Source organism: Balaenoptera ricei, chromosome 15 (genome assembly GCF_028023285.1).
Source record: "Balaenoptera ricei isolate mBalRic1 chromosome 15, mBalRic1.hap2, whole genome shotgun sequence".
NCBI classification, from domain to species: domain Eukaryota; kingdom Metazoa; phylum Chordata; class Mammalia; order Artiodactyla; family Balaenopteridae; genus Balaenoptera; species Balaenoptera ricei.
Window position 1 is genome coordinate 58,704,587 of NC_082653.1, and position 26,545 is coordinate 58,731,131.

Genomic DNA, 26,545 nt, shown 5'->3' on the forward strand with positions numbered 1-26,545 from the left:
CAGGAGACTTGCCCTTTTATTGGTTGATTTTTGGTTAAGGACTCACCTATCTGGTATCTGCCGTGCTCAGCACACACCTCACAAGACTCCTTGAGTGGAAGACTATGGCATGGAGCCATGTGCAAAAGAACCAACAGAAAAATACCTTCCTAAATCCTCTTCCTCTTTGCAGGGCACTACTGGACATCCAACATTTATCCTCCGGAACGTTGGCCATTACCTATGTTTCCCTATAGATAAAACATTAATGGAAGGTTTTAAACATCGGATTCAATACTAGGCATTTTCTTGTACACGCGTCTATTGCTGCAGGAATTTAAAACCCTGGGGGCAGAGTACATTTTATTCTTATTTGCAGCATAAGGCATAACATGCTCCGAAATATACACATCGCTGTGGCCTCTACTGTCCCTGGAACAGTATGATGCCGTCGACCTCAAGGACGATCGGAGATAGCTGTCATTCACCGCCTGGGATGGCAGCGAGTGTTTATAAGGGTCCGAGGGGCACCTCCCAATAACTAAGCGTTGGTCATCCCCGTAGGAGTGCAGGAAAGGGTTATCGGAGGTGTGGTCTGGCAAGAGAGACTTGCTCCGTTTGCTGACCTCCAGACCCTGGGGGAAAAGGGAGCCTTTGTTCCCCGAGAGTTTGCTTGAGGGGACACTAAAGAGACTCCCGTACAAGTTTCCCTCCAGAAGCCGCTCCCTGTCCTTGAGGCTTATGCTCCGGGAGGGCCTGCTAAGGTCCGCCTCCCTGGGACTGTCGAGGATGTTATCGTAGGAGTGCTGCCGGCTAATCCTCAGCTTGTTCTTTTGGAACTGGAGGGCGCTGTTCCGTGGCCAGCCCTGCTGGTACACCTCCTCCTGGGAAGCTGGGTTACCTGTCTCCTGAAGCATCTGGTCTTCGTCGATGTCATAGAGGTGCCCCATCCGCAGGCAGGCGTCGCATTTGAAGGGGGACCTCATGGTGAAGTGGCCTGAATAGGTGGGCAGGTTCGACAGGCAGCTCCTGCAGTGCGTGGAGTTCTGCCGGTACCGGTCGCTGCCCTCGCTGTGCGGGGAACTCTTGTCTTTCAAGGTGAAGTGCTTGGAGTAGAGTTTGTACTGGTCATTGTTGGGGAGCCCATCTTCATTGTGCAGGGGGGTCCTGTTCATGGGCAGTGTGGAGTCCCCCTTGCGGAAACTGTCACCGTGGTCCTGGTAGACACTGGAGAAGTCCACGTTCTCGGGAAGGGCCATGTTTTCGACGAACTGGGGAGGGTCGAGGTGGAAAGTGGGCTCCTTCTCCCCATCAATGGTGTAGATCTTGTCCCTGGGGGAGCTCGCTTTGGTCTTCAGGTAGGAGCGCTCGACCTCGCTGCAGTCCTTGGGGTATTTGGAGGCCACTGACCTTTTGAAGTTGTCCTTGGCCTTGTGGTTCTTACCGTTGTCAGGCTCCTGGTGGCACGTGGCCCGGCTCGAAGTTTCTGAGATGTCCGAGTGGGCCACCTCTTCTGGAAGGTACCTGGGACTCTTTAGGGAGTAGCTCCTGTTCTCCACGGTTCCCTCATCCCTCTGGGAGACTGGGTTCTGGGTCAGCGAGTCTTGGCGTAGAGAGTCCATGGATTTCTTCCAAAGCTGCCGGGGTCTGGAGTTCCCTTTGGGTTCCGTGCTCACGGCCACCTCCACCGTGTTAGGGTTAGACTCATTGAGAGTCAGGGGGTGCTGGCCCTGGAACACGTAGTTGTTGAGGTTATCCTTGTGCCTGTTGGCCACGAAGGTTTGCAGTTCGTTCATGTTGTCCCCAAAAATGCTGTCTTTCCCCTGAAAGGACCTGTTGTCTGAATATATCAAGTTTCCCTTATCTGAAACCATGTCCATGATGAGGGATCCTCTTTGAATGAACTCAGCAGCTCTTTTGGGGGAATCCATTCTTGAGGAGTTCATGTTGGACAAGTTGGAAATGTTTTTGGCTGACCGAAGGAGTTTTAACATGTTGCTCTGGGATCCGGTCAGATTGAAGTCTGGAGACTTCTTCTTTTCTTCAATGTGCACCCCGTGAATGCAGCTATAAATGCCCTGTGGGGAGGAGCACAAAACGCCATCAGCAGCAGCTAGGACATGAACCCATTTCACGCCTGAACTGTACCTGCAAAGGTGAGCATGACCTTCTTACAGGAGTCCTGGAGAAACAGTGAAATCCAATCTGAATCCTGATAACATTTCTTAAATGTATGAGACCAGTGGCAAAGCATCAGGCTTATCTTGTCGCTCTGGCGCTTTTAGATTATCTGATTTATTTTGATTATCAAGATTATCTTACACTTTTGCCAATAGTCATACATGGAGTTCGAGAAAAAATATCCACTAATCCTCATACAACTATGAGGGTCTCAGCATCTCCAAACTGGCATGTAAGGATTTGATTGACCCTCCCAACACCCCGGTCACCAACCCTTACTTTTATTAAAGTTTCCCAGGATCATCTTTGGACTTTGGATACCAGAGAGTCAGCTATTGACAAACAAACTGAGTCAGCATACAAGGATCACCAATCATTGATTCCTTTGGGGAATTACTGCTACCCCTACACTGAAGCTATCAATTTAAGCATGAGACCCAATATTTATCTGACGGAAATAAAAACACTAAAAAAATATACATGCACCCCAATGTTCATCACACCATTATTTACAGTAGCCAAGATATGGAAGCAACTGAAGTGTCCATCGATAGAGGAATAGAAAAGAAGATGTGGCATGTACACACAGATACGCAGACACACAATGGAATAGTACTCAGCCATAAAAAAGAATGAAATCTTGCCATTTGTGACAACATAGATGGACCTAGAGGGTATTATGCTGAGATAAGTCAGACAGAGAAAGACAAATACCATATGATTTCACTTATATGTGGAATCTAAAACCAAAACAAATGAACAGCCGTAACAAAACAAAAGCAGATTCAATAGAAACAGAGAACAAACTGGTAGTTGCCAGAGGGGAGGGGGTTAGACGGATGGGTGAAACCGGTGAAGGGGATTAAGAGGTAAAATCTTCAGCTTTAAGATAAATAAGTCATGGGGATATAATGTACGATATAGAAAATATAGTCAACAATATTCTAATAACTTTGTATGTGATAGATGGTAACTAAAGTTATTATGGTGATTATTTCATAATGTATAAAAATACTGAATCACTATGTAGTACACCTGATATACAATATTGTAAGCCAATTATACTTCAATTTAAAACCTCTGGAACAGTCTCTCCCAGCTCCAACCCCCAGACCAAAAGAAGAAGACCTGAGACCCATGTGTGGTCAGTCAGACATTTTTTGGAGGAATAGACATAGATGGTGGGATAAAAAGACATCATATGGCTTGAACCCCTGGAGCTCCCTTCTTGGACTTTTCACTTACCCACTCAATATATATATATTCTTTGTGTTTTGGTTGTGTGAGAATTTGTTGAGCACAGTTAGAGTTTTAGTTACTAAGAAGAGTGGAGAGTCCTGAGGACACGGTGATGCTGCATTTAAATCCACCCAGGGAACTGAGTGACGGAGGGACTCGGGGGCAGCTCAGATATAAGCACCCCCATCCATACATCTCTTGTTTTCCACTCCACCTTCCTCCTGTCTTAAAAATAACTGCTTACTTTTACTTGAAAGTAACTCAGGGGCAGAGCTCTTGACTCATTCTACAATAGGCAAAAGAGCATCAGTGGTATTGTGATTTGCGCTCCTCCCTTCCCCACTCCTGCCCCCAGATTTTGGCCGCGGTACCTAAAGGGAACAACTCGGTCCAGGCTGCAGGATTTGACCCGGTCCTCCCAAGACTGACAGGGAGCCGGCCCAAGAAGGGGTTTGTTTGTAAAAGGGATGCGGTAGCTGCTGCTGGCTTTGGCATAAACTAGTGGGGACTATGGGTGGGTAACTCTGGACTCCGTTACAGCGCCTCCATCGATTCCCCATGGTGGGGACGCACTGAACCGGCAGGGATGCTCACAGAACTGTGACAGCCTCAACCTGTTTGCACTGCTGCGTTTTTCTTGTAGTTTTCTAGAGACAGTCTCCACTCCGTCAAGGAACAGTAAACAGAAAAGCCTACAGTTGTGCATTTGAGCTTCTCTTTCTCTGACCCCCTTCAACCCCAGGCTGCACGGTGAAGGCTCCCGGAGGCCAAGGCCCTGGCATCGGGCACGTCCCACCTGCTGCAGCCTTACCTTTAGTCTTTCTCTCGATGCTGTGTGGTCTCCTTCCCTGTTCCCTCCCAGGAAGCAGTGTCTCCTCACTGCTTCCAGGGCTGCTGGATGTCAAAATCATACAAACGCACCGTGTATTTCACATAGCACAGTGCTTTTGAATCTTTTATGTTAACGTGTGCCTTCCCTGCCCAATTTAGTAATGTAGTAATCTCCTACAATGACCTAGAGGGATTCTGCTACTATGGGTGGAAATCAGTGTGTCTCCTACATGTCTGAATCAGCCAAGATCAGAGCCTTCTTTTCCTGTTGTTTGCATTACGAAAACACCAGCTTTTAAATTTTTTCTAACTTTGCAATTTTACTTTAATGAGCTCGCCTCCTCCTTTTAGAGACTTTGAGAACTTGCTTCCGCCCTCCGCCATCAGGGCAGTGTGCTCCGGCCCGCCGCGGTGAGCTGGCTGTCTCTGTGCTCGCAGGAGGCCCACAGCAGTGGCCAGGGAGCTGAGCTACGTTCCAGGGGCAGAGAGGACGGCTGCTGGCTGCTTCTTCTCAGCCCTCGTTTCCCCTGGGACCCACACCACACAGCCAAGGCAGTTCCCAGGTGCTGATCTGCCTGGCGAAGCCTCGGGAAGGAGTCAACGTGGTGCCTGCACCCCAGGTTTGGATGACAGTGTCCTCCAGCTAAGTTGACCCATCTTCCAGGTGTGCTGATGAGGAGGGGGGGTGTGTATTACAGAAGGATGGGAAGACCCAGAGGCCTGGAACCCACTGGAAATGAGCCCCAGCTCCATCCTTTATTAGCTCTGTGACCTTGGCTGAGCCACTACATCTTTTTGAGCCTCAAGTTCCACATCTGTAAGATGAGAATCATACACTCTAAGATGGGTACGAGGGCAAGATCTGATAAGGCAAGCAAAGCACCTGACATGGAAGGGGCTCCACAAATGCTAGTGGGTGAGCCGCTCAGTCTTCCCCGATGTGCCTTCCCTGCTTGTCACCTCACCTCTCTCTCCTCACACTAGTACGAGCACACAGCGCCCGTTTGATCGAAGCTGCAGGTTTGCTCTGGAAAGCCACTGCAGCTTTCTGATTAGATAAGTTGCCTAAACCCTACCTCAGGAGCCAAAACCCTGGGCTGGAGTTTCTTTCTTCCTTGCAGAGTTCTTTCTTTCCTCCTCTCTATTATTCATAGATTCAGGCTACCTTTTATGGGTTGTGGAAATAAGATGCTCTCTCGGCCCTATGATGGGCTCAGATGAAATTAGCATTGAAGACTCAACGTGTCGTTCCAGACAGTTTGCTCTGTTCCACCCCCCGCCCCCTTTCTCACTGGGGCGATACTGTCCTCCTCGGTTCCCTGGTGCCTGGGCCTGATCCCTTAAGTGTCTGCTATGGTCTGCATGCTTGTGTACCCACCTCCCAATTCATATGCGGAGATCCTAGTGCCAAAGGTGATGGTATCAGTGGTAGGTAGGTGCTTATGTCATGAGGTCCAAGGTGGGGCCTTTGGGAGGAGCCCTCCTGAATGGGATAAGTGCTCTTGCAAAAGAGACCCCACAGAGCTCCCTCATCCCTTCAACACAAGGGGAAATCTGCAACCCGGAAGAGGGTCCTCACCCGACCACGCTGGCACCCTGATCTCGGACTTCCAGCCTCCAGAACCGTAAGCAATACATTTCTATTGTTGATAAAGCACCCAGTCTGCGGTATTTTGTTATAGCAGCCCGAAGGGACTAAGACAGTATCTGACTTCTATTCTGTCGGTCCCCGCTGTGGGTCAGCCAGAAGCTGCTGCAAGCTCTCCTCTGGGCTCGTTGGGAAGATGCCACGGTTTCCACCTCCCTGGTCTCCAGCTTTGCTACATCTCCCATTCCTCATGTCTCTGGAGACAACCGAGGTGGTTCTTTTTTGCTGGTGACAGTGAATATTTTTTTCAACATGAAAGGGACAGCATTGCAGAGAGAAAACAAAAGTTAAGAGCATCCCACAGAAGAGAGGACGCGTTTTTGTAAGTCGTAATAAACAAAGGCCACAGCTGTGGGAGAGACTTGGTTCTAATGTAAAATAAATGACTCTGTGAACTCTGGCCTTCACCCTTGGCCGTGCCAGGAGGGCAGGCATCTGAGGTTTGCATTTGTGTCCCATGGGACATGGGGTCCTCTCTCCTCTAGGGAGGGGGAGACGGAAGTTCCAGTTCCAGCTTGTCAAGGCACAACACAGCAAAGCTGTGCCCAGTTCCCCCTTCACCCCCGGCCCTCAAGATGCTTGGAATGGGAGCGAGGGATTTAGTCCATTTCTCATAGTAACAATCCTATTAACTTGGCTTCTTTAATGATGTCTCGGACAGAGGGAACACTCTTCCAAAAACAAGCAGGATTTACAAGTAAAGGCAATAGTGTGCATTTGCTCACGGCAATCTCAGAATCATTTGGATATGGAAAGCCTTTAGTAACTGGTGAAGAGAATTAGCTTAAAGTTGGCTTAATACCTAGCTATATGCATGCATGTTGTTATTTTTAAGCAATCTGTGTGTTTAGAGGCCATCAAGCTAATTAGGAAATATGTATTTGCATAGAACTCAAGTTTAGAGTGCCACTGAATGGAGAAAATAAATCCTCCTGACTAAGCCCATGTGTACCTTCTGGATCTCTTAAAACCACCAAATACTAAGAATACACAAGTTCCTCTTTAGATGGTTATTTCATTTTCCCAATAAACATTAGCATATAAAATTAAATGTTTCTAACCATGTATTTTTCACCATGTTTCAAATCTAATTTGTTAAACTCTTTCAGAGTAAAAAAATTCCAAGGTGAGTAAATGGAAGAAATAGGTAGATAAATAGATGGATGGATAGATGGATAGATGCATGGATGAATGGATGGATGGACAGATGGATAGATGAATGGATGGATGCATGGATGGATGGATGACTGATTGCCAGGTGGATAGATAGATAATGTTATACTGTGTCGGAAGATAAGTGAACGATATACACGTATGTGCTTTTATTGTGATGCAAGTAAGTGACTAGCTTGTATTGAAAAAGTAAAAATATATATTATATGAGTTGTGTACACATACATGTTGTGTAGTATGATTTGTATCAAATCTCTTGTGTTGCGTGTATTTGATGTTTGTTGCTTGTGTAAGAGTGTGGGCTCTGGCTGCTACTACACCACCTGGAGTCAAATCCTGGCTCCAGCAAGCCTGTGTGGTGTTGGGTAATTCCTCTAACCTCATAAATTTGAGCTTCCCCAATTCTGGGCCAATATCAGTACCTACCTCACAGAATTGGTTTGTAGGTTAAATGAAATGATGAGTATAAATTCCTTATAGGGTGCCAGGGACATATATGTACCTATAAATATAGGCATTTTCCACAGTTGTCATCGTTATTGATGAATTATGCCACGTGTACCTGTTTATGGCCACACACACGCCATATTGTGCAGCATGTAAGTAGGTTTCCGTGGCTTGCACATGAGCACACTTACTATAGCGTGTGTATTCTGTGCTGTGGTTTATGTCGTGTTGAATGTGTATTTTGTTTCCTGTTTGATGTGTGTGCATTTTCTCGTGGTTCTTCATGCCTGTGTTTCATTTCAGGCTCTGTTACATCGTACACGCTTTTGTGGTTTGTTAGCTGCGTTCACACACACATCATGGCTTTGCATGTAGATTTCGTTTTGTCACACGTGATCTGTTGGAATGCATGCAAACATCGTAACATCCTACATAGGAATTTTAATAATGTCCTAGAGCATATCTGGGTGCTCATGAGGGAGGCCACAGACTGGCTGTGTTTGGCCCGTGTGTTTTTCTATTTGTCAATGGAATTAGTTACTAGTATTTAAAAGTTGGAAGTTTTCACATATACTCAGATGACTGCTTTCTCTTTTAAAAACTGGAAGACCTGATAAGACTGGCCCTGCCTTCCGCTAAAACCATACTCAGCAGGAGTGGAGGACGACTGCCCCCTTTGGGTGTGGTGGGTTTTACGCAATCTGTCTTAGTTCTCCACATTCTCCATTGTTCTCTCCCTTTGACACCAGGGTTCAGCTGCTATTTTTAATTTCACTTCTGCTGTTTTTCTCACGCCCGGCCTGCCTTACCTATTCACCTTCCATCTCTAGCTTGCATCTGGCTTATGAACACAGAAAGTGGTGCCCTTCCGACAAATCCAAGAAGGGTTGATGAGTGAGGGGAGGGTGTGGAGACACCACACCCCCACCCAGGAGTCAAGAATCCCTGAGTCTCTGGAAGGTCTGTGCTTTTCTGGACCTGCCTGCTGCAGAGGGAAGTAGCCGCCAGGGGTACTGACCCTGCTGATGGAGAAGAGCAGTCCCGGCCGGTCGGAGCACACGCCCGTGAAGCAGAAGCGCAGCTTCCAGTAGAAGAGGTGTTCCCAGATGAAGGTGATGAGGCTGAGGGCCATGGCGGCCGCCAGCATGTAGAACACGCCCGCCATGTTGTCGACGTCCAGCTGGCTGCTCATCACCTCGTTCTTCTCGTTGTGGCAGATCCCCGTGAGCCACAGGGTCTCCAGCTCCTCCATCTCCCCTGGACAGAAGACAAGAGCCACAGGCAGTAAGGAGCAGGGCATGCACTGTGGGGCGGACACCCCTGCATTCGGGACAGACACGTGTGATTTATAGCCGTGCAACCTCAGTGAGAGTGACTGAGCTCTCCTGGTCTGCATTCCCTCACTTGCGGGGTGAAGATAATGATGACAACAACATCTATGTAATACCGTTGTAGGAGGATGAAGTGAGATCATGTATAGAGAGAATTTGGCACAGTCCCTGTCTTTTTTTTTCTTGGTCATCATTATTATGTTCTTCCCACCCCGCTTTTCTCTATCCCCGGCCCCAACACCCACCCAAGCCTGGAACAGGACATGGGATAAGCTGGCCGAAGCCTACATTAGAAAGACTCGCGTTCCCATTCTGACTTCGTTATATACTAGCTGTGTGACTTCAGAGCCACAGTGATCCTGTCTGTGAAATGGGTATTATAATAGTGTATACTCCCTCGAGTTCTAGGGAGGATCAAATGAGCTCACATATGCAAAATTCCTAAATGTAGTGCCAGACTCATGGTAAGTTCTCCTAAATAGGAGCCTTCATGGGTTGTTGTAAAGGAAGTGCGTAACACAGTGCCTGGTACACAGCTGTCCTCAAATATATTTGTTTCTTCTTTCCTCTTCCTTTAGAACATCCAAGATGATTCCAAAAAGTCACCCCAAGTAGTGCACTTGGGGCACAAAGTGTTCCTTGAGAAGAAACATCCCAGTCGGCTCTGAATGGCCCCTTGCAAACGAAACACCTCCCCGCTTCAGTAGGCAGCTAAAGAAGCAGGTGGGGTTTGCAATGGAAAAAAAAAGTAGGCACGGTTGGCATTATCTTGTCTCTCTTTTATGCACATTTTATCCAGTTGTCATTTAGGAGGAAATTCTCTGGTCTAAATGTCTAGTAATTATACTAACTGTCTAGCAATTCACTAGGCTATGATTCAGGTCTTTAAAAATTATCCTTCAAAAACAGTGAAAATCAAGGAAGAGGCATAGAATGTTAAATGAATAGTACGACTATATTGTATATACATATGATCTCTAAGACATAAAAGATGTATGGGATTAAGAAATACAAACTACTATGCATAAAATATATAAACAACAAGGATATATTGTACAGTACAGGGAAATATAGCCATTATTTTATAATAACTTTAGGTGGAGTATAATCCATAAAAATATTGAATCATTATGTTGTACAATTTAAACTAATATAATATTGTAAATCAACTATACTTCAATAAAAAACACTTGCAGAGGCGTGCGGCGGGCGTGGTCTGGAGCCGGAAAGTCGCAGCCGCCGCTGCCGCCGCCATGACGTGCACAGGTCCTCGCCCGGGTGTTCATTCTGCAGCCGGTCAGGTGACCGGTGTTGCGGCCACTGCAGCTGCCCGCAGGACCCCTGGGCGTGGAGTATGCGCCACCTTGGCGCCTAGTCCCTGAGGCAGGGACGTCCTGGCCCAGAAAAGAATGCTGTTTAGGTGTGGCCTAACCATCTAAGTGAGGGCACTGAAGCTGCCTGGGGAAGGGCAAGGCCCGTGTTGCCGAACTCGGGCTCGGAGCCCCGGATTTGTTTGGGTTAGCAGAGATTATAAAAAAGCAAAAACTGGTGAGGCTAGAGACCAATGCTGGCAGGAATACAGGGAAAGAAAAAATCTCATGCTCAGCTGCTGGAGAAATAAGAAAAGGGAGGCATAAAGACGGTTAGAAACTTGTCCTAAGCCAGTTAGCTCAAAAGTGGAAGAGCTGGGATTCAAATCCAGAGAAGTGTCCACTTCAGACTTCATTCTGGGAGAAAGTAGTATAATTTACAAAAGGAGAAATGAGATAACACATCCTCTCCTAGAAGAGCATTTACCAATTCCCAGTCTGTGGTGCTTAACTGCTTGCGGGATCTTGGTTCCCAGGCCAGAGGTCGGGCCCGAGCTCCTGTGGTGGGAGCTCCGAGTCCAAACTGCTGGACTAACAGAGAACCTCAGACTCCAGGGAATATCAGTTGGAGTGAGGCCTCCCAGAGGTCCTCATCTCAGCACCAAGACCCAGCTCTATCCAACTGCCTGCAAACTCCAGTGCTGGACGGCTCAGGCCAAACAACCAGTAAAACAGGAATACAGCACCACATATCAAAAAAAAAAAACAAAAAAAACTGAAACGACAAAAAAATATGTTACAGACGAAGGAGCAAGGTAAAAACCTACAAGACCAAATAAATGAAGACAAAATAGGCAACGCACCTGAAAAAGAGTTCAGAGTAATGATAGTAAAGATGATCCAAAATCTCGGAAACAGAATGGAGAAAATACAAGAAACATTTAACAAGGATCTAGAAGAACTAAAGAGTAAACAAACAGTGATGAACAACACAATTACTGAAATTAAAAATACTCTAGAAGGAATCAATAACAGAATAACTGAGGCAGAAGAATGGATAAGTGAGCTGGAAGATAAAATGGTGGAAATAACTGCCAGGGAGCAGAATAAAGAAAAAAGAATGAAAAGAATTGAGGACAGTCTCAGAGACCTCTGGGGCAACACTAAACGCACCAACATTCGAATTATAGGGGTCCCAGAAGAAGAAGAGAAAATGAAAGGGTCTGAGAAAATATTTGAAGAGATTATAGTCGAAAACTTCCCTAACATGGGAAAGGAAATAGTCAGTCAAGTCCAGGAAGCACAGAGAGTACCATACAGGATAAACCCAAAAAGAAACATGCCGAGACACATATTAATCAAACTATCAAAAATTTAAAACTAGGAAAAAATATTAAAAGCAGCAAGGGGAAAGCAACAAATAACATACAAGGGAATCCCCACAAGGTCAACAGCTGATTTTTCAGCAGAAGCTCTGCAAGCCAGAAGGGAGTGGCAGGACATATTTAAAGTGATGAAAGGGAAAAACCTACAACCAAGATTAGTCTACCCAGCAAGGATCTCATTCAGATTCGATGGAGAAATTAAAACCTTTACAGGTAAGCAAAAGTTACGAGAATTCAGCACCACCAAACCAGCTTTACAACAAATGCTAAAGGAACTTCTCTAGGCAAGAAACACAAGAGAAGGAAAAGACCTACAAAAACAAACCCAAAACAATTAAGAAAATGGTAACAGGAACACACATATCAATAATTACCTTAAATGTAAGTGGATTAAATACTCCAACCAAAAGACATAGACTGGCTGAATGGATACAAAAACAAGACCCGTACAAATGCTGTCATCTACAAGAGACCCACTTAAGACCTAGAGACACATACAGACTGAAAGTGAGGGGATGGAAAAAGATATTCCATGCAAATGGAAATCAAAAGAAAGCTGGAGTAGCAATTCTCATATCAGACAAAACAGACTTTAAAATAAAGACTATTACAAGAGACAAAGAAGGACACTATATAATGATCAAGGGATCAATCCAAGAAGAAGGTATAACAATTGTAAATATTTATGCAACCAGCATAGGAGCACCTCAATACATAAGGCAAATGCTAACAGCCATAAAAGGGGAAATCGATAGTAACACAATAATAGTAGGGGACTTTAACACCCCACTTTCACCAATGGACAGATCATCCAAAATGAAAATAAATAAGGAAACACAAGCTTTAAATGACACATTAAACAAGATGGACTTAACTGATATTTATAGGACATTCCAACCCAAAACAACAGAATACGCTTTCTTCTAAAGTGCTCGTGGAACATTCTCGAGGATAGACCATATCTTGGGTCACAAATCAAGCCTTGGTAAATTTAAGAAAATTGAAATCATATCAAGTATCTTTTCCAACCACAACGCTATGAGTCTAGATATCAATTACAGGAAAAAAACAGCAAAAAATAGAAACACATGGAGGTAAAACAATTCGCTACTAAATAGCCAAGAGATCACTGAAGAAATCAAAGAGAAAATCAAAAAATACCTAGAAACAAATGACAATGACAACACAATGACCCAAAACCTACGGGATGCAGCAGAAGCAGTTCTAAGAGGGAAGTTTACAGCAATACAATCCTACCTCAAGAAACAAGAAAAATCTCAAATAAACAACCTAACCTTACACCTAAAGCAATTAGAGAAAGAAGAACAAAAAACCTCCAAACTTAGCAGAAGGAATGAAATCATAAAGATCAGATCAGAAATAAATGAAAAAGAAATGAAGGAAATGATAGCAAAGAACAATAAAACTACAAGCTGGTTCTTTGAGAAGATAAACAAAATTGATAAACCATTAGCCAGACTCATCAAGAAATAAAGGGAGAAGACTCAAATCAATAGAACTAGAAATAAAAAAGGAGAAGTAACAACTGACACTTCAGAAATACAGAAGATCATGAGAGATTACTACAAGCAACTATATGCCAATAAAATCGACAACCTGGAAGAAATGGACAAATTCTTAGAAAAGTACAACCTTCTGAGACTGAACCAGGAAGATATAGAAAATATAAACAGACCAATCACAAGCACTGAAATTGAAACTGTGATTAAAAATCTTCCAACAAACAGAAGCCCAGGACCAGATGGCTTCACAGGTAAATTCTGTCAAACATTTAGAGAAGAGCTAACATCTATCCTTCTCAAACTCTTCCAAAATATAGCAGAGGGAGGAACACTCCCAAACTCATTCTACAAGGCCACCATCACCCTGATACCAAAACCAGACAAAGATGTCACAAAAAAAGAAAACTACAGGTGAATATCTCGGATGAACATAGATGCAAAATTCCTCAACAAAACAGTAGCAAACAGAATCCAACAGCACATTAAAAGGATATTACATCATGATCAAGTGGAATTTATCCCAGGAATGCAAGGATTATTCAATATACACAAATCAATCAACGTGATACAGCATATTAACAAATTGAAGGATAAAAACCATATGATAATCTCAATAGATGCAGAAAAAGCTTTTGACAAAATTCAACACCCATTTATGATAAAACTCCCCAGAAAGTAGGCATAGAGAGAACCAAACCTACCTCAACATAATAAAGGCCATATATGACAAACCCACAGCCAACATCGTTCTCAATGTTGAAAAACTGAAACCATTTCCTCTAAGATCAGGAACAAGACAAGGTTGCCCACTCTCACCGCTATTATTCAATATAGTTTTGGAAGTTTTAGCCATAGCAATCAGAGAAGAAAAAGAAATAAAAGGAATCCAAATTGGAAAAGAAGAAGTGAAACTGTCACTGTTTGCAGATGACACAATACTATACATAGAGAATCCTAAAGATGCTACCAGAAAACTACTAGAGCTAATCAATGAATTTGGTAAAGTTGCAGGATACAAAATTAATGCACAGAAATCTCTTGCATTCCTATACATTAATGATGAAAAATCTGAAAGAGAAATTAAGGAAACACTCCCATTTACCACTGCAACAAAAAGAATAAAATACCTAGGAATAAACCTACCTAGGGAGACAAAAGACCTGTATGCAGAAAAGTATAAGACACTGATGAAAGAAATTAAAGATGATACAAACAGGTGGAGAGACATACTATGCTCTTGGATTGGAAGAATCAACATTGTGAAAATGACTATACTACCCAAAGCAATCTACAGATTCAATGCAATCCCTATCAAACTACCAATGGCATTTTTCACAGAACTAGAACAAAAAATTGCACAATTTGTATGGAAACACAAAAGACCCTGAATAGCCAAAACAATCTTGAGAAGGAAAAACAGAGCTGGAGGGGGCTTCCCTGGTGGCGCAGTGGTTGAGAATCTGCCTGCCAATGCAGGGGACACGTGTTCGAGCCCTGGTCTGGGAAGATCCCACATGCTGTGGAGCAACTAGGCCCGTGAGCCACAACTACTGAGCCTGCGCGTCTGGAGCCTGTGCTCTGCAACAAGAGAGGCTGCAATAGTGAGAGGCCCGCGCACCGCGATGAAGAGTGGCCCCTGCTTGCCACAACTAGAGAAAGCCCTCGCACAGAAACAAAGACCCAACACAGCCAAAAATAAAAAAATAAAAAAATAAAGGAGCTGGAGGAATCAGGCTCCTGGACTTCAGACTATACTACAAAGTTACAGTAGTCAAGACAGTATGGTACTGACACAAAAACAGAAATATAGATCAATGGAACAGGATAGAAAGCCCAGAGATAAACCCACGCACATATGGTCACCTTATCTTTGATAAAGGAGGCAAAAATATACAATGGAGAAAACACAGCCTCTTCAATAAGTGGTGCTGGGAAAACTGGACAGCTACATGTAAAAGAATGAAATTAGAACACTCCCTAACACCATACACAAAAATAAACTCAAAATGGATTAAAGACCTACATGTAAGGCCAGACACTATAAAACTCTTAGAGGAAAACATAGGCAGAACACTCTATGACATACATCACAGCAAGATCCTTTTTGACCCACCTCTTAGAGTAATGGAAATAAAAACAAAAATAAACAAATGGGACCTAATGAAACTTAAAAGCTTTTGCACAGCAAAGGAAACCATAAACAAGACGAAAAGACAACCCTCAGAATGGGAGAAAATATTTGCAAATGAAGCAACTGACAAAGGATTAATCTCCAAAATATATAAGCGGCTCATGCAGCTCAATATCAAAAAAACAAACAACCCAATCCAAAAATGGGCAGAAGACCTAAATAGACACTTCTCCAAAGAAGATATACAGATTGCCAACAAACACAAGGAAGGATGCTCAACATCACTAATCATTAGAGAAATGCAAATCAAAACTACAATGAGGTATCACCTCACACCGGTCAGAATGGCCATCATCAAAACATCTACAAACAATAAATGCTGGAGTGGTTGTGGAGAAAAGGGAACCCTCTTGCGCTGTTGTTGGGAATGTAAATTGATACAGCTACTATGGAGAACAGTATGGAGGTTCCTTAAAAAACTAAAAATAGAAGTACCATATGACCCAGCAATCCCATTACTGGGCATATACCCTGCGGAAACCATACTCCAAAAAGAGTCATGGGGCTTCCCTGGTGGTGCAGTGGTTGAGAGTCTGCCTGCTAATGCAGGGGACACGGGTTCGAGCCCTGGTCTGGGAAGATCCCACATGCCGCAGAGCAACTGGGCCCGTGAGCCACAACTACTGAGCCTGCGCGTCTGGAGCCTGTGCTCTGCAACAGGAGAGGCCGCGACAGTGAGAGGCCCGCGCACCACGATGAAGAGTGGCCCCCGCTTGCCACAACTAGAGAAAGCCCTCGCACAGAAACGAAGACCCAACACAGCCAAAAATAAATTTAAAAAATAATTAAAAAAAAAAAAAAAAAGAGTCATGTACCACAACATTCATTGCAGCACTATTTACAATAGCCAGGACATGGGAGCAACCTAAGTGTCCATCGACAGATGAATAGATAAAGAAGATATGGCATATATATACAATGGAATATTACTCAGCCATAAAAAGAAACAAAATTGAGTTATTTGTATTGAGGTGGATGGACTTAGAGTCTGTCATACAGAGTGAAGCAAGTCAGAAAGAGAAAAACAAATACTGTATGCTAACACATATATATGGAATCTAAAAAAAAAAAAAAAGGTTCTGATGAACCTAGGGGCAGGACAGGAATAAAGACACAGACGTGGAGTTGGACTCGAGGATATGGGGAGGGGGAAGGGTAAGCTGGGACGAAATGAGAGAGTAGCATTGACATATATACACTACCAAATGTAAAATAGATAGCTGGTGGGAAGCAGCTGCAAGGCACAGGGAGATCAGCTCGGTGCTTTGTGACCACCTGGAGGGGTGGGATAAGGAGTGTGGGAGGGAGATGCAAGAGGGAGGTGATATGGGGACATACGTATGCATATAGCTGATTCACTTTGTTATACAGCAGGAACTAACACAACACTGTAAAGCAATTATACTCCAATAAAGATGTAAAAAAAAAAACCCTGCAGAGAAAATAAAGGAAATACTCGAAATGTTTGATTTTGTTTTGAAGAGAGTAATCATAATTATTGGTTTCACATTGCTCTCTTTTTTAGGTTTTGTAAAATTTGTGTATATTGCTTTTGGTTTGTTCTCACTCTTGAATGACTCGGCTGAACACAGAAATCTAAGTTGACAATTATTTTTCCTTGACCTTTTGAAGATGTTATTAAGCGTCCTTCTGATCTGGACTGTAATTGTTGAGAAGTCAGCTCATAATCTATTTGTCATTACTTTCTATGCAATCTGTATTTTCTCTCTAACTGCTGTTGAGAATTTCATTTTGTCTTTGGTGTGGAATCTAGGTGTGAATGTTTTTATATGTTCTGCTCTGGACTCAGTGTGATTCTTCAATCTGATGATTCATAACTTGAATTCTGCAAAAATTTCACCCATTGTTGCTTCAGCTCTTAACTCTTACCTTCTTTTAAGTTAATAGATTTTATTTTTTAGAATAGCTTTATATTCAGAGAAAAACGGAGCAGAAAGTACAGAGAGTTCCCATACACTCCCTCTTTCCATTTCCTTTGCTTTCCCTTATTAACATCTGGTATTGATGTGGCACATTTTTATAATTTATGAACCAAATACATTATTATTAACTAAAGTGTACAGTTTACATTAGGGTTCAATCTTTGTGCTGTACAGTTCTGTGGGTTTTGCCAATGCTTAATGTCATGTATCCACCGTTACAGCATCATACAGAACAGTTTCAATGCCCTAAGAATTCCCTGTGCTCCAGCTGTTCATCCCTCCTCACCCCTCATTCCAACGCCTGGCAACCACTGATCTTTTAACTGTCTCTCTAGTTTTACCTTTTCCAAACATCATATAGTTGGAACCATATAGTATGTAGCCTTTTCAGACAGGCTTCTTTCTCTTAACAAGATGCATTTAAGGCTCCTCTATATGTTTCCCTGGCTTGATAGATTTTTTTTTTTTAAATCTCTGAACCATATTGCATTGCATGGATGTATAGTTTGTTTACCCATTCACTTATTGAAGGACATCTCGGTTGTTTCAAAGTCTGGGCAATTATGAACAAAGTTCTATAAACATTCATGTGCAGGTTTCTGTGGGGACGTAAGTTTTCAACTCATTTGGATAAGTACCTAGGGGCATTACTGCTGGATTGTATGGTAAGACTATGTTTAGCCTTGTAGGAACCTGCCAAACTGTCTTCCAAAGTGACTGCACCATTTTACATTCCCACCAGCAATGAATGAGCTTCCTGTTCATGTGACACGTCCTCACCAGCACTGATTAGCGTGTCAGTGTTTTGGATTTCGACCATTCCAATAAGGTGTGTAGTGGTATCACATTGTTTTAATTTTCAATTCCCTAATGACACATGATAATCCTATCTTTTCTTCTTCTGAAATTGTTTAAAATATTCTAGATCTTCTCATTGTATCTTCCAGGTTATTAACTTTGTTTTCATATTTTCCATTTCTTTATTGTTCCATCCTACAGTTAGCTGATTCCCACAGATCTATTTTCCAGTTCATGAATTCCTTCATTAGTAATACTTGGCTTTATGCTTTAATTTTTAATCTATTTTAATTGTGACATTCATCTGGCTCTTTTAAAATTCTGCCTGTTCTTTTTATCATGAAGTCCTACTCTTTTGTTATGACTTTTAAAACTTTTATACATTTAATAATTTCACACCTACATTCTTTCAGATTATTCTCAGCCCTACACCCCATCCCTGCCCCCTTAGTTCTTGGGATTCTGATTTTTCTGTTTGCTGTGCATGCTGACTTTCATGGTGGATTACTTTCTTGTGGTATTTGTAACTTTTGACTGTGAGCTAATCTTCAGCAGAGCTGTTCTCCCCCTAAACCCCATGGGACTCCCAAGCATCCTGGGCTACAGGCATGTCCCTACAGAGGGGTCCTGGGTTTGCTTCTGCCATGGTTCCAGGGCCCTTCAAAGTATCAGTTTTTGTATAAAATAAATTTTACTGTAATTACTGCACCATTTACGTAATATACACTTAGATCTCCATACTCATTTGGGTTTTAATTTCTCACTCAGCTTCAAATGGATGGCAAGCTCCTTGTACTTTCTTTGCTTTGATGGACAGTTTTTTCTAGTCTCCTTTTCATGGACTCACTGATGGTCTCAGATTTATGCAGTGGTATCATTTTCTACCCTCCTTGCACAGTTCAGGGTCCCCATGTGGATGTTAAAGCCCCAGGCTCCATCCCTACTGCCTGTATCCCTGTAGGCACCTCAGCTGAAACGTACCATGAGAATATCCCATGCCCCTCTGTTTCTGACACCTAAGGATTTCTCTTTCTTTTGACCTTGGCTGTGCATTGTGGGCTTGTGTATGTGTGTGTGTGTGTGTGTGTGCGCACACACCTATAATTCTGCATTTTTATGTGTTTGTAGCATGAAGGGGTCCCATATCAGTCAGTTTTCCACTGTGCCACCACCATTTGTACGAGTATAACTTTTGTAATAATGATTTTTTAAAAGCATACATATTTACGGGAGAAAAAATGGGAAATGTATCCTCATAAATTCTTCACCCACAAGGAAGGGTGCTGGTTGATCAATGGTGCAGGCAAAGAGGTGGGAAGGGATATCTTGATTTCAAATTCCTTTCCTTCCAACAGCCTGCAGTGCTTTCATATAGTCACAAATGTCATGGGACACTCGGCAATATGACCTCACTCTCCACCCAACACCACAATTGACTCGTCCAGATTCGCTGCCCACTATGTGCTTCAAGATTTACATGATGGCTTCCTCCTCGCCCCAAAACACCGACGCCATCCCTCCAAAAATACTACATGCTATTGACCTTCTCCCTCTCTTTGGAGTTTGTGAGGACTCAAAAATGGGTCTTTTCACCACATCGTGTCAAATTCCCAGCAAGTTTTCCCTTTGGTGTTGTCCCAAAGAGAGCCAGGTTTGGATGCCTGTAACAGGGTCAGTCTTGGTAGAAGGAACATCATTTTGATTTCTTTCAGGATGTAAATATAAAGATTTTTCCTCTGCCCTTTGTGCAAACCCCTCTGCACACCTCTGCACAAACACCCAGGGCCACGTCCTGAAAGGGAAGCAAACGCACATTTCTCAACACCAGTTACAACCTGTTCTAATCATTTTCCAGCCATTCATTTCCTGCCTCGTGGCCTTTTCTACTAGTGCACTGAACTGTAGTTCAAATACTTTCTGATTTCATTTTTAATTTACTCAAGTATATTGTAATCTCCTTGAGGGAGATCAGGGACCACGTTTTTTGATTTTGATATTTCTCATGGCCTGCAGCACGTAGTAAGCATTGGATCCATATTTTCTGTTCCTGTTTCTTTCCTTATATCTCCAGGCTTCAATTGGGCAGCATTGCAAACAAAAAGGTCAGATATGTTGGGTGAGTTTTTCTGCCACATAAATACAGGAGATAACAGAGCAAAAGGGAACTTGCAGTGGCTTGAGCGTAAAAGGCTGGGAAGTCTGCATGTCCTCGGCTAGGGAGAAGAAGCAAATGCCATTTTTTTCCAGGAAGCAGTCCTGTGCTGCTCTTTCCATGTCAGTTTCTCCCATTACAAAGAGGCCATTATCTTTGTCAACGTGCTCTTATGAAGGGGAGCCGGTAAATGGGAAAATTAAACGTCTTTCCTGAAGCAGACTGATTCTTGCTGGGAAGACAAAAGCTAAAGGTGCTCCTGTGGGCAGAGGGAGCCTGCACAGCTTTGGGTTTGCAGCCAGGGCCATACTGTCTTTCTCTCTCCAGCAGACAGCATTATCTATCCACTCACAAGGTCGAAGCCATGGGTTTCATATTTGAAAAAAAAGAAGATTCAAATAGACATCATCCAGCAAATCACAGGAAAGAATGTTTCAGGTAGAAAACACTACAATAAACTACAAAAGGGAGTACCCTTCCCTGAAGGGTTTAGGGAGTGTGTCGAATCATCCCGTTAAGGTCTAGACAGTGACAGGAGGTAGAACGAGGGTCAGACTGCCTGCAATCAATTCGCCTTCAACACTCACTACCCATTTGATCTTGGTTCCGATACACTGCTTCTCTATCCATCCACTCAACCATTCGTTTACCTATTTTTCTAGTCTTTTAGTTAACAAAGTTACATAAATTCTATTCTGCTTCAGGCACTATACTAGAGTTTTCACAGATTAACCCAGGCAGCCCTCATATCAACGTAATGTGGCTGGTGTCACTGTCCCACCCATTTTACAGATGAGGCACAGAGAGGTTAAGGAACTTGCTCAGTCTCTCTGAGCTCCAGGTCTAACAGCTACCAAATGCAGCACAACAGTATTTACCTATAGGAGTTTTGTTGGAATTAAGCGAGGTTGCATGCATACATTGTGCCTGGCACACCTTGATTACTCAGTATGTATCCCTGAAGAGATCTTTATTTCCTGCCTGAAGCCAGGGAACTTGGTGGGTGGCGTGGATCACATACCCCTCCCTGAGCCCTTCCAGTTCATGGAGTCTATGATTCCAAGAATGCACGTCCAGAGAGAAGGCTTAGCTCTCCAATAAGAACTTGCAATGTCCAAAGTCAGAGAAATCAGTTCCTTCTCTGCCCTCAGACTCGTCCTCTGCGCTTCCAGAGGGACTGCAGTTGCCTTTCAGATTAGATTTCATTCTATTCTGCGAGGCTGTCTGAGTGCTAAGGGGATTGCTTCGGGAAAGGATTTTATAGCATGCAATGTGACCAGCCTTCAGACTGCCTCAGCATTCCTCCCCCGAGGTCGGTTGTAAAAAGTCCATTTTGAACCTGTACCCCTTAGGTTTTGTCCAGGGCCTGAGAATTTGATGAAATACATCTTCTAAAATCAGCCCACACATATACCCTTGCAGGCACACATCTACATATTTTTTTTTCTTGGTTTCTGGCCAAAGCCCCTGACCCTAGGCAGTGATGGTATGGAAAGAAACAGTGTGTGGTTTTGAGAAGCTGGGTTTGATGTTCTGTTTCATTTCTAGTTGAGGAAGCGAACGCTCTGGGGGTCTCTGAAGACCTCATTGGGTTGTGCCTTACTCCCTCACTCATTCATTCACTCACTCGTTCATCCACTGAAGAAAGAACATTACTAAAGCACTTAGTGCGAGGTCGGCATCTCTGTATTTTCACGGAGATGAATAACACATAGTCTTTGGCCTCTACCAGCTCAGAGTCCTGCTGGAGAGACAGTCATGCAAACCAGTAATTATGGCAAAATGAGACGATTGAATTTGCATAGGGCTGGAGGTAGCAAGAAACATGGAATGTTTTGCCATCAGAGGGTGGTTCAAAATTTGGGAGAAGAAAGAAGCCATCAAAGGAGAGGCCTGAAGGGCAGGAGCCAGATGGCAAATGACTCAGCTTTTGTGCTAAGGGATCTGGGGTGTCCTGGGAACAGTGGAGCCATTGGATGAGACTAGCTGTATGCCTGGTAGACCCAAGATTCTTCACTTGCTGTCCATGTTTTTGCAGTCCTGGCCTGTGATTGGAAACCACGTGTAAGATTGGCTGGTACAAGACATGGAAGCAACCTAAATGTCCATCGACAGATGAATGGATAAAGAAGGTGTGGTACATATATACAATGGAATATTACTCAGCCACTGAAAAGAATGAAATAATGCCATTTGTAGCAACATGGATGGATCTAGAGATTGTCATACTGAGTGAAGTAAGTCAGGCTGAGAAAGAGAAATATCGAATGATATCCTTTATATGCAGAATCTGAAAAGAAATGATACAAATGAACTTATTTACAAAACAGAAACAGACTCACAGACTTAGAGAACGAACTTATGGTTACCAGGAGGGAAGGATGCGGGGAAGGGATAGTTAGGGAGTTTGGGATCGACACGTACACACTGCTATATTTAAAACAGATAACCAACAAGGACCTACTGTATAGCACAGGGAACTCTGCTCAATGTTATGTGGCAGCCTGGATGGGAAGGGAGTTTGGGGGAGAATGGATACATGTGTATGTACGGCTGAGTCCCTCTGCTGTGCACCTGAAACTATCACAACATTGTTAATCGGCTATACTCTGATATAAAATAGAAAGTTAAAAAAAAAAAAGATTGGCTGTTACAGGTGGGTGAGGAATGGCAAATTTGAACAATGGTGCTATAGTGTGCAAGAAGGTCACCAGTAAATTCTATCCCAGTGATACAGATCTGTCAGGGTCCTCCCCTGGTCTCAGAGGCAGGCAGTACAGGCAGACTAAACTCTCCTGCTCCCAGGCTTTGTAGTGACTGGGAGAAAGTCACCTGTAAGAAATTGCTGATGAGGATCCATTGTAAACTGTTATTAATATCACCACCACCCATAACAATTTACTCTGGATCTACCAGTTGCATGGTATCGTGCTGAAAACTTGGCAATGGCTATCTCTGGGGTCCAGCTCAGAGGTCTCCATCTCCAGGAAGTCTTTCCTGAATGCACAGGGATGGGAGTATGAGACTATGTTTTCTCCTTCCATGACATCTTGGATATCTCCTCAATAGAGAACCTGTCACACTGGAATATAACTGCCACTTGCTTCTAAGTTCTCCCCATTGGAAGGTGAGTTTATTCAGGGTGGGGATCTTGTCTTATGCTTCCTGTATCCCCAGTCCCTGGCACAGGAATTGGCACATAGTAGGTGGTCCATAAAACTGTGTTGACTGTAGATGACACAAGTCTCCTCTCCTCGATCAGCTTGTGATCTACTGGTCTGAGCATCAGCAAGAGCCAAGGAGAGGAAGGAATCTGTGAAACCCCAGGCAAAGGGGTCAGGAATCGTTTCTGAAACACAGAAATCAAGGCTGACTCTTGGGGAAAGCAAGTTCCAATCACAGATCCCAGTGACAGAGTCCAGTGGTCCCCCCCAGAGATGCACCTTCCATCTATAGCCTGAAGACATCAGGGGGATGTTGCTGTTGATCCCATTAGGGTTTGCTGTGAACACTGAGAGGGAAACTGACCCTGTTTCAAGCCTGTTTCATGTCTTTCCCCAGGGACCGGCCACTTGGGGTTTCTGAGAAGCCCGAATGGAATTGGAAATGGCACAGGAACAACTTTCTTTGTAGGAAATATAGGGCACCCTCATCAACAGGCTTATGTTCTCAATGAGAACAGATCCGGTCCCTGTGAGCTCTGAGCTGTGGTCCTGGGAGTGACGGTGGCTGGGGGGCTGCAGCACTGAGACCAAGTCCTTTCCTTACCAATCGCCCGGGAAGGAAGCTGCTGGTCAGAGCTGGGATGTAGTCTGTGGCTTTGGAACAGAGTGAGGTCAGCCAGACCTTCTGATCACTGACCTTGGGGCCTTGGCTTCACTAATCCCACACTCTTGATTAAAAGCCAGATGACCTTGGATCTGGAAATAATGGCATTCCAGAGCCTAGGACCTCTGTATCCATGATCTCTAAATTGAACAATTTGCTAGAGAGAAAAAAGTACCTTTGGGGGGAGGAGAGGAATAGTACAAGATTCTGGACACAAATAGACTGAATTTGGAAGATAAATCTCCCTTATTTAAATGTCAGAATATTCCATTTCTGTATAATGCTGAGAAGTCACAAAACCAAAATAAAAATAGGGCTAGGCTTAAATGTACCCAGTTAGATGCAGACACGGCTGTCTTTGGCATAAATGTTTTAGCACCACCTTCCAACTGAGGTCTCTGCTCTGCGGATGGAGCTCAAGTGTCGCAGAACTCACTGCTGCTTGTCGCCACCTGGCTGAGATCTCATAGGCCACCTGATCAACCATGCAAGTTGGTGTTGGGGAATTTTATGCACACAGGTCCCCGACCTGTGTCTCTCGAAGAAGAAAAAGGAAAAAGAGGAGAGAGGATTGGGCAACTCCATCAAGCATCAAACAACGTACATGGTCACAATTTTCCATTAGAGGGTGGAGTTGGCGAAATATAACTCTCTGGAGTAAGACTGCAGAAAAATGGCAAGAAGTCCAGGAAATCCTGTGTGTACCAAGCCCTTCTGGAGTCAGCTTCACCAATTTGCCTCACACACCTATAGATGGTCAAGTTGCTATACATTTAAAGGAGTATGCACTTGTGAGCATAAATGGATTCATAGTAACTTTTTGACACTGCACATTTTCTCAATCAATAGTCCTCACATCCTATGACTCACTGTGTAAGAGTGTGAGGGCCTTTTAATATCACAGAAAGATCCTTGTGTTCTAAAAGGCTGTGAATGTAAGAAAAAGAAAAAAAAAAGAAAAAGATAGCAATAATCCTACAACCCATGCCAAGAAATATCTTCTTTCTTTCAGCAAGTAACATGACATCACTGCCTTTCAGTTCCTTTTTAATTGAAGTGCTATCAACAAGCTCTCTGAGACTGTAAAATCCTTAAGCAAAGGGATCACACCCATTGTCCATTTTACCTGCATTTCCCAATGCCTAGGACAGTGCAGGGAGCTCAGTGGGCACTCAAGACTTGGTTGTGGCTTGAAGGAGAAAGAGAAGGAGAGAGTAAAAAGGAAAGAAAAGAGGAGAGGAAATGGAGGAGCAGAGAGGGAAGAAAGAGGAAAGAGGAGAACAGAAAGGGAGAAATGGGGCCCTTACAGGCAGGATCCTGTACCTGTTGTCAGAGCTATCCACGACTAAGGTGAAGAAGACCCGGCTTCCCTTTCTGTGGAGCGTGGCGGGGTGAGTGGGAGGGCTGGGCTGTGCCCTACGAGAGCTCGCCCGTCCCGATTTGATGAGAGCCTCCTCTCCCTACTAATGGAGGTGGTGCTCCTCTGGCTTCCTCTCCTGTATCCCAAGTATGAAGTACCAGATGGGGGTGAGCCCACAGCCAGAGGTGCCTGGGAGAGTGTGTGGGGTAGGGGAGTAGTCAGGTTCAGATTCCAACGCAGGAGAGTGTGTGGGACAGACATGACGATCCTCTCGTCCCATTCCACTACGATGCAGCTGAGGTCCAGATAAAGAAGCTGGGAATGGAATCTGGGTCTTTCAACTATTGGCTATGATCATACAAAAACATCCAACCATACAGACCCTGAGGAACACACTGAGAATTCAGTTATACAAGCCTGCCTTACCTCTCTCAGGGATGGCAGAAATAGGGCACTCAGAAATTAAAGGAGGGGAGAGGGATAAATTAGGAGGTTGTGATTAACATAAACACACAACTATATATAAAATAGATAACCAACAAGGGCCTACTGTATAGCACAGGGAACTCTACTCAATATTCTGTAATAACCTGTATGGGAAAAGAATCTGAAAAAGAATGGATATATGTATGTGCATAACTGAACCACTTTGCTGTACATCTGAAACTAACATAACATTGTAAATCAACTATACTCCAATATAAAATAAAAATTAAATTAGAAAAATTAAAGAACAACAAAAAAAGAAATTAGAGGAGCCACATGCACTGCTGGTGGGAATGTAAATTGGTTGTACTTCTTCTGAAAACTTAAGAAGTATCTACTGAAGTGGAGTGTATGTACATCCTATGGCCCAGCAGTTTCATTCCTTGGTGTATTCCCCAACAATTAAGTGCCTACATGCACCAAAAATATGTGCAAGTATGTTCAAAGCAGACAAAAATGAGAAATAACACAAATGTCTATCAATAGCAAGTGTATAAATAAATTCCAGGGTACTCGTACAATGGAATACCATGTAGTAATGAAAAAAACACTAAGCTCTAATTAGTAATGCAGTAATATGGATCCATGTCATAAAAGACACAAGTGAATATATGTTGTATGATTCCACCATTTATTTAAAGTTAAAAAGAAGGCAAAACCTACCCATGACCATGGAGGGCAGAATGGCGGTTACCTCTGGGGGTGATATTGGCTGTAAGAGGCCATAAGGGACCTTTCTG

At 43.6% G+C, this 26,545-nt stretch overlaps 1 protein-coding gene across 2 annotated transcripts in view; it reads right to left on the reverse strand.

Moving 5' to 3' along the window:
• Positions 1-257: 257 nt before the first annotated feature.
• The window catches only part of GRIN2A (glutamate ionotropic receptor NMDA type subunit 2A), a 365,808-nt gene continuing 339,520 nt past the window's right edge, over positions 258-26,545 (reverse strand). Inside the window, exons 11-13 of one of the 2 annotated variants that reach the window (XM_059896356.1) lie at positions 8,517-8,755; positions 885-2,057; positions 521-541 (exon numbers count right to left, since the gene is read on the reverse strand). In XM_059896356.1, the coding sequence (XP_059752339.1) occupies positions 521-541; positions 885-2,057; positions 8,517-8,755 (1,433 nt within the window). Of the gene's footprint in view, positions 2,058-8,516; positions 8,756-26,545 lie in introns of both variants that reach the window. The other variant, XM_059896355.1, reaches the window with a different exon arrangement.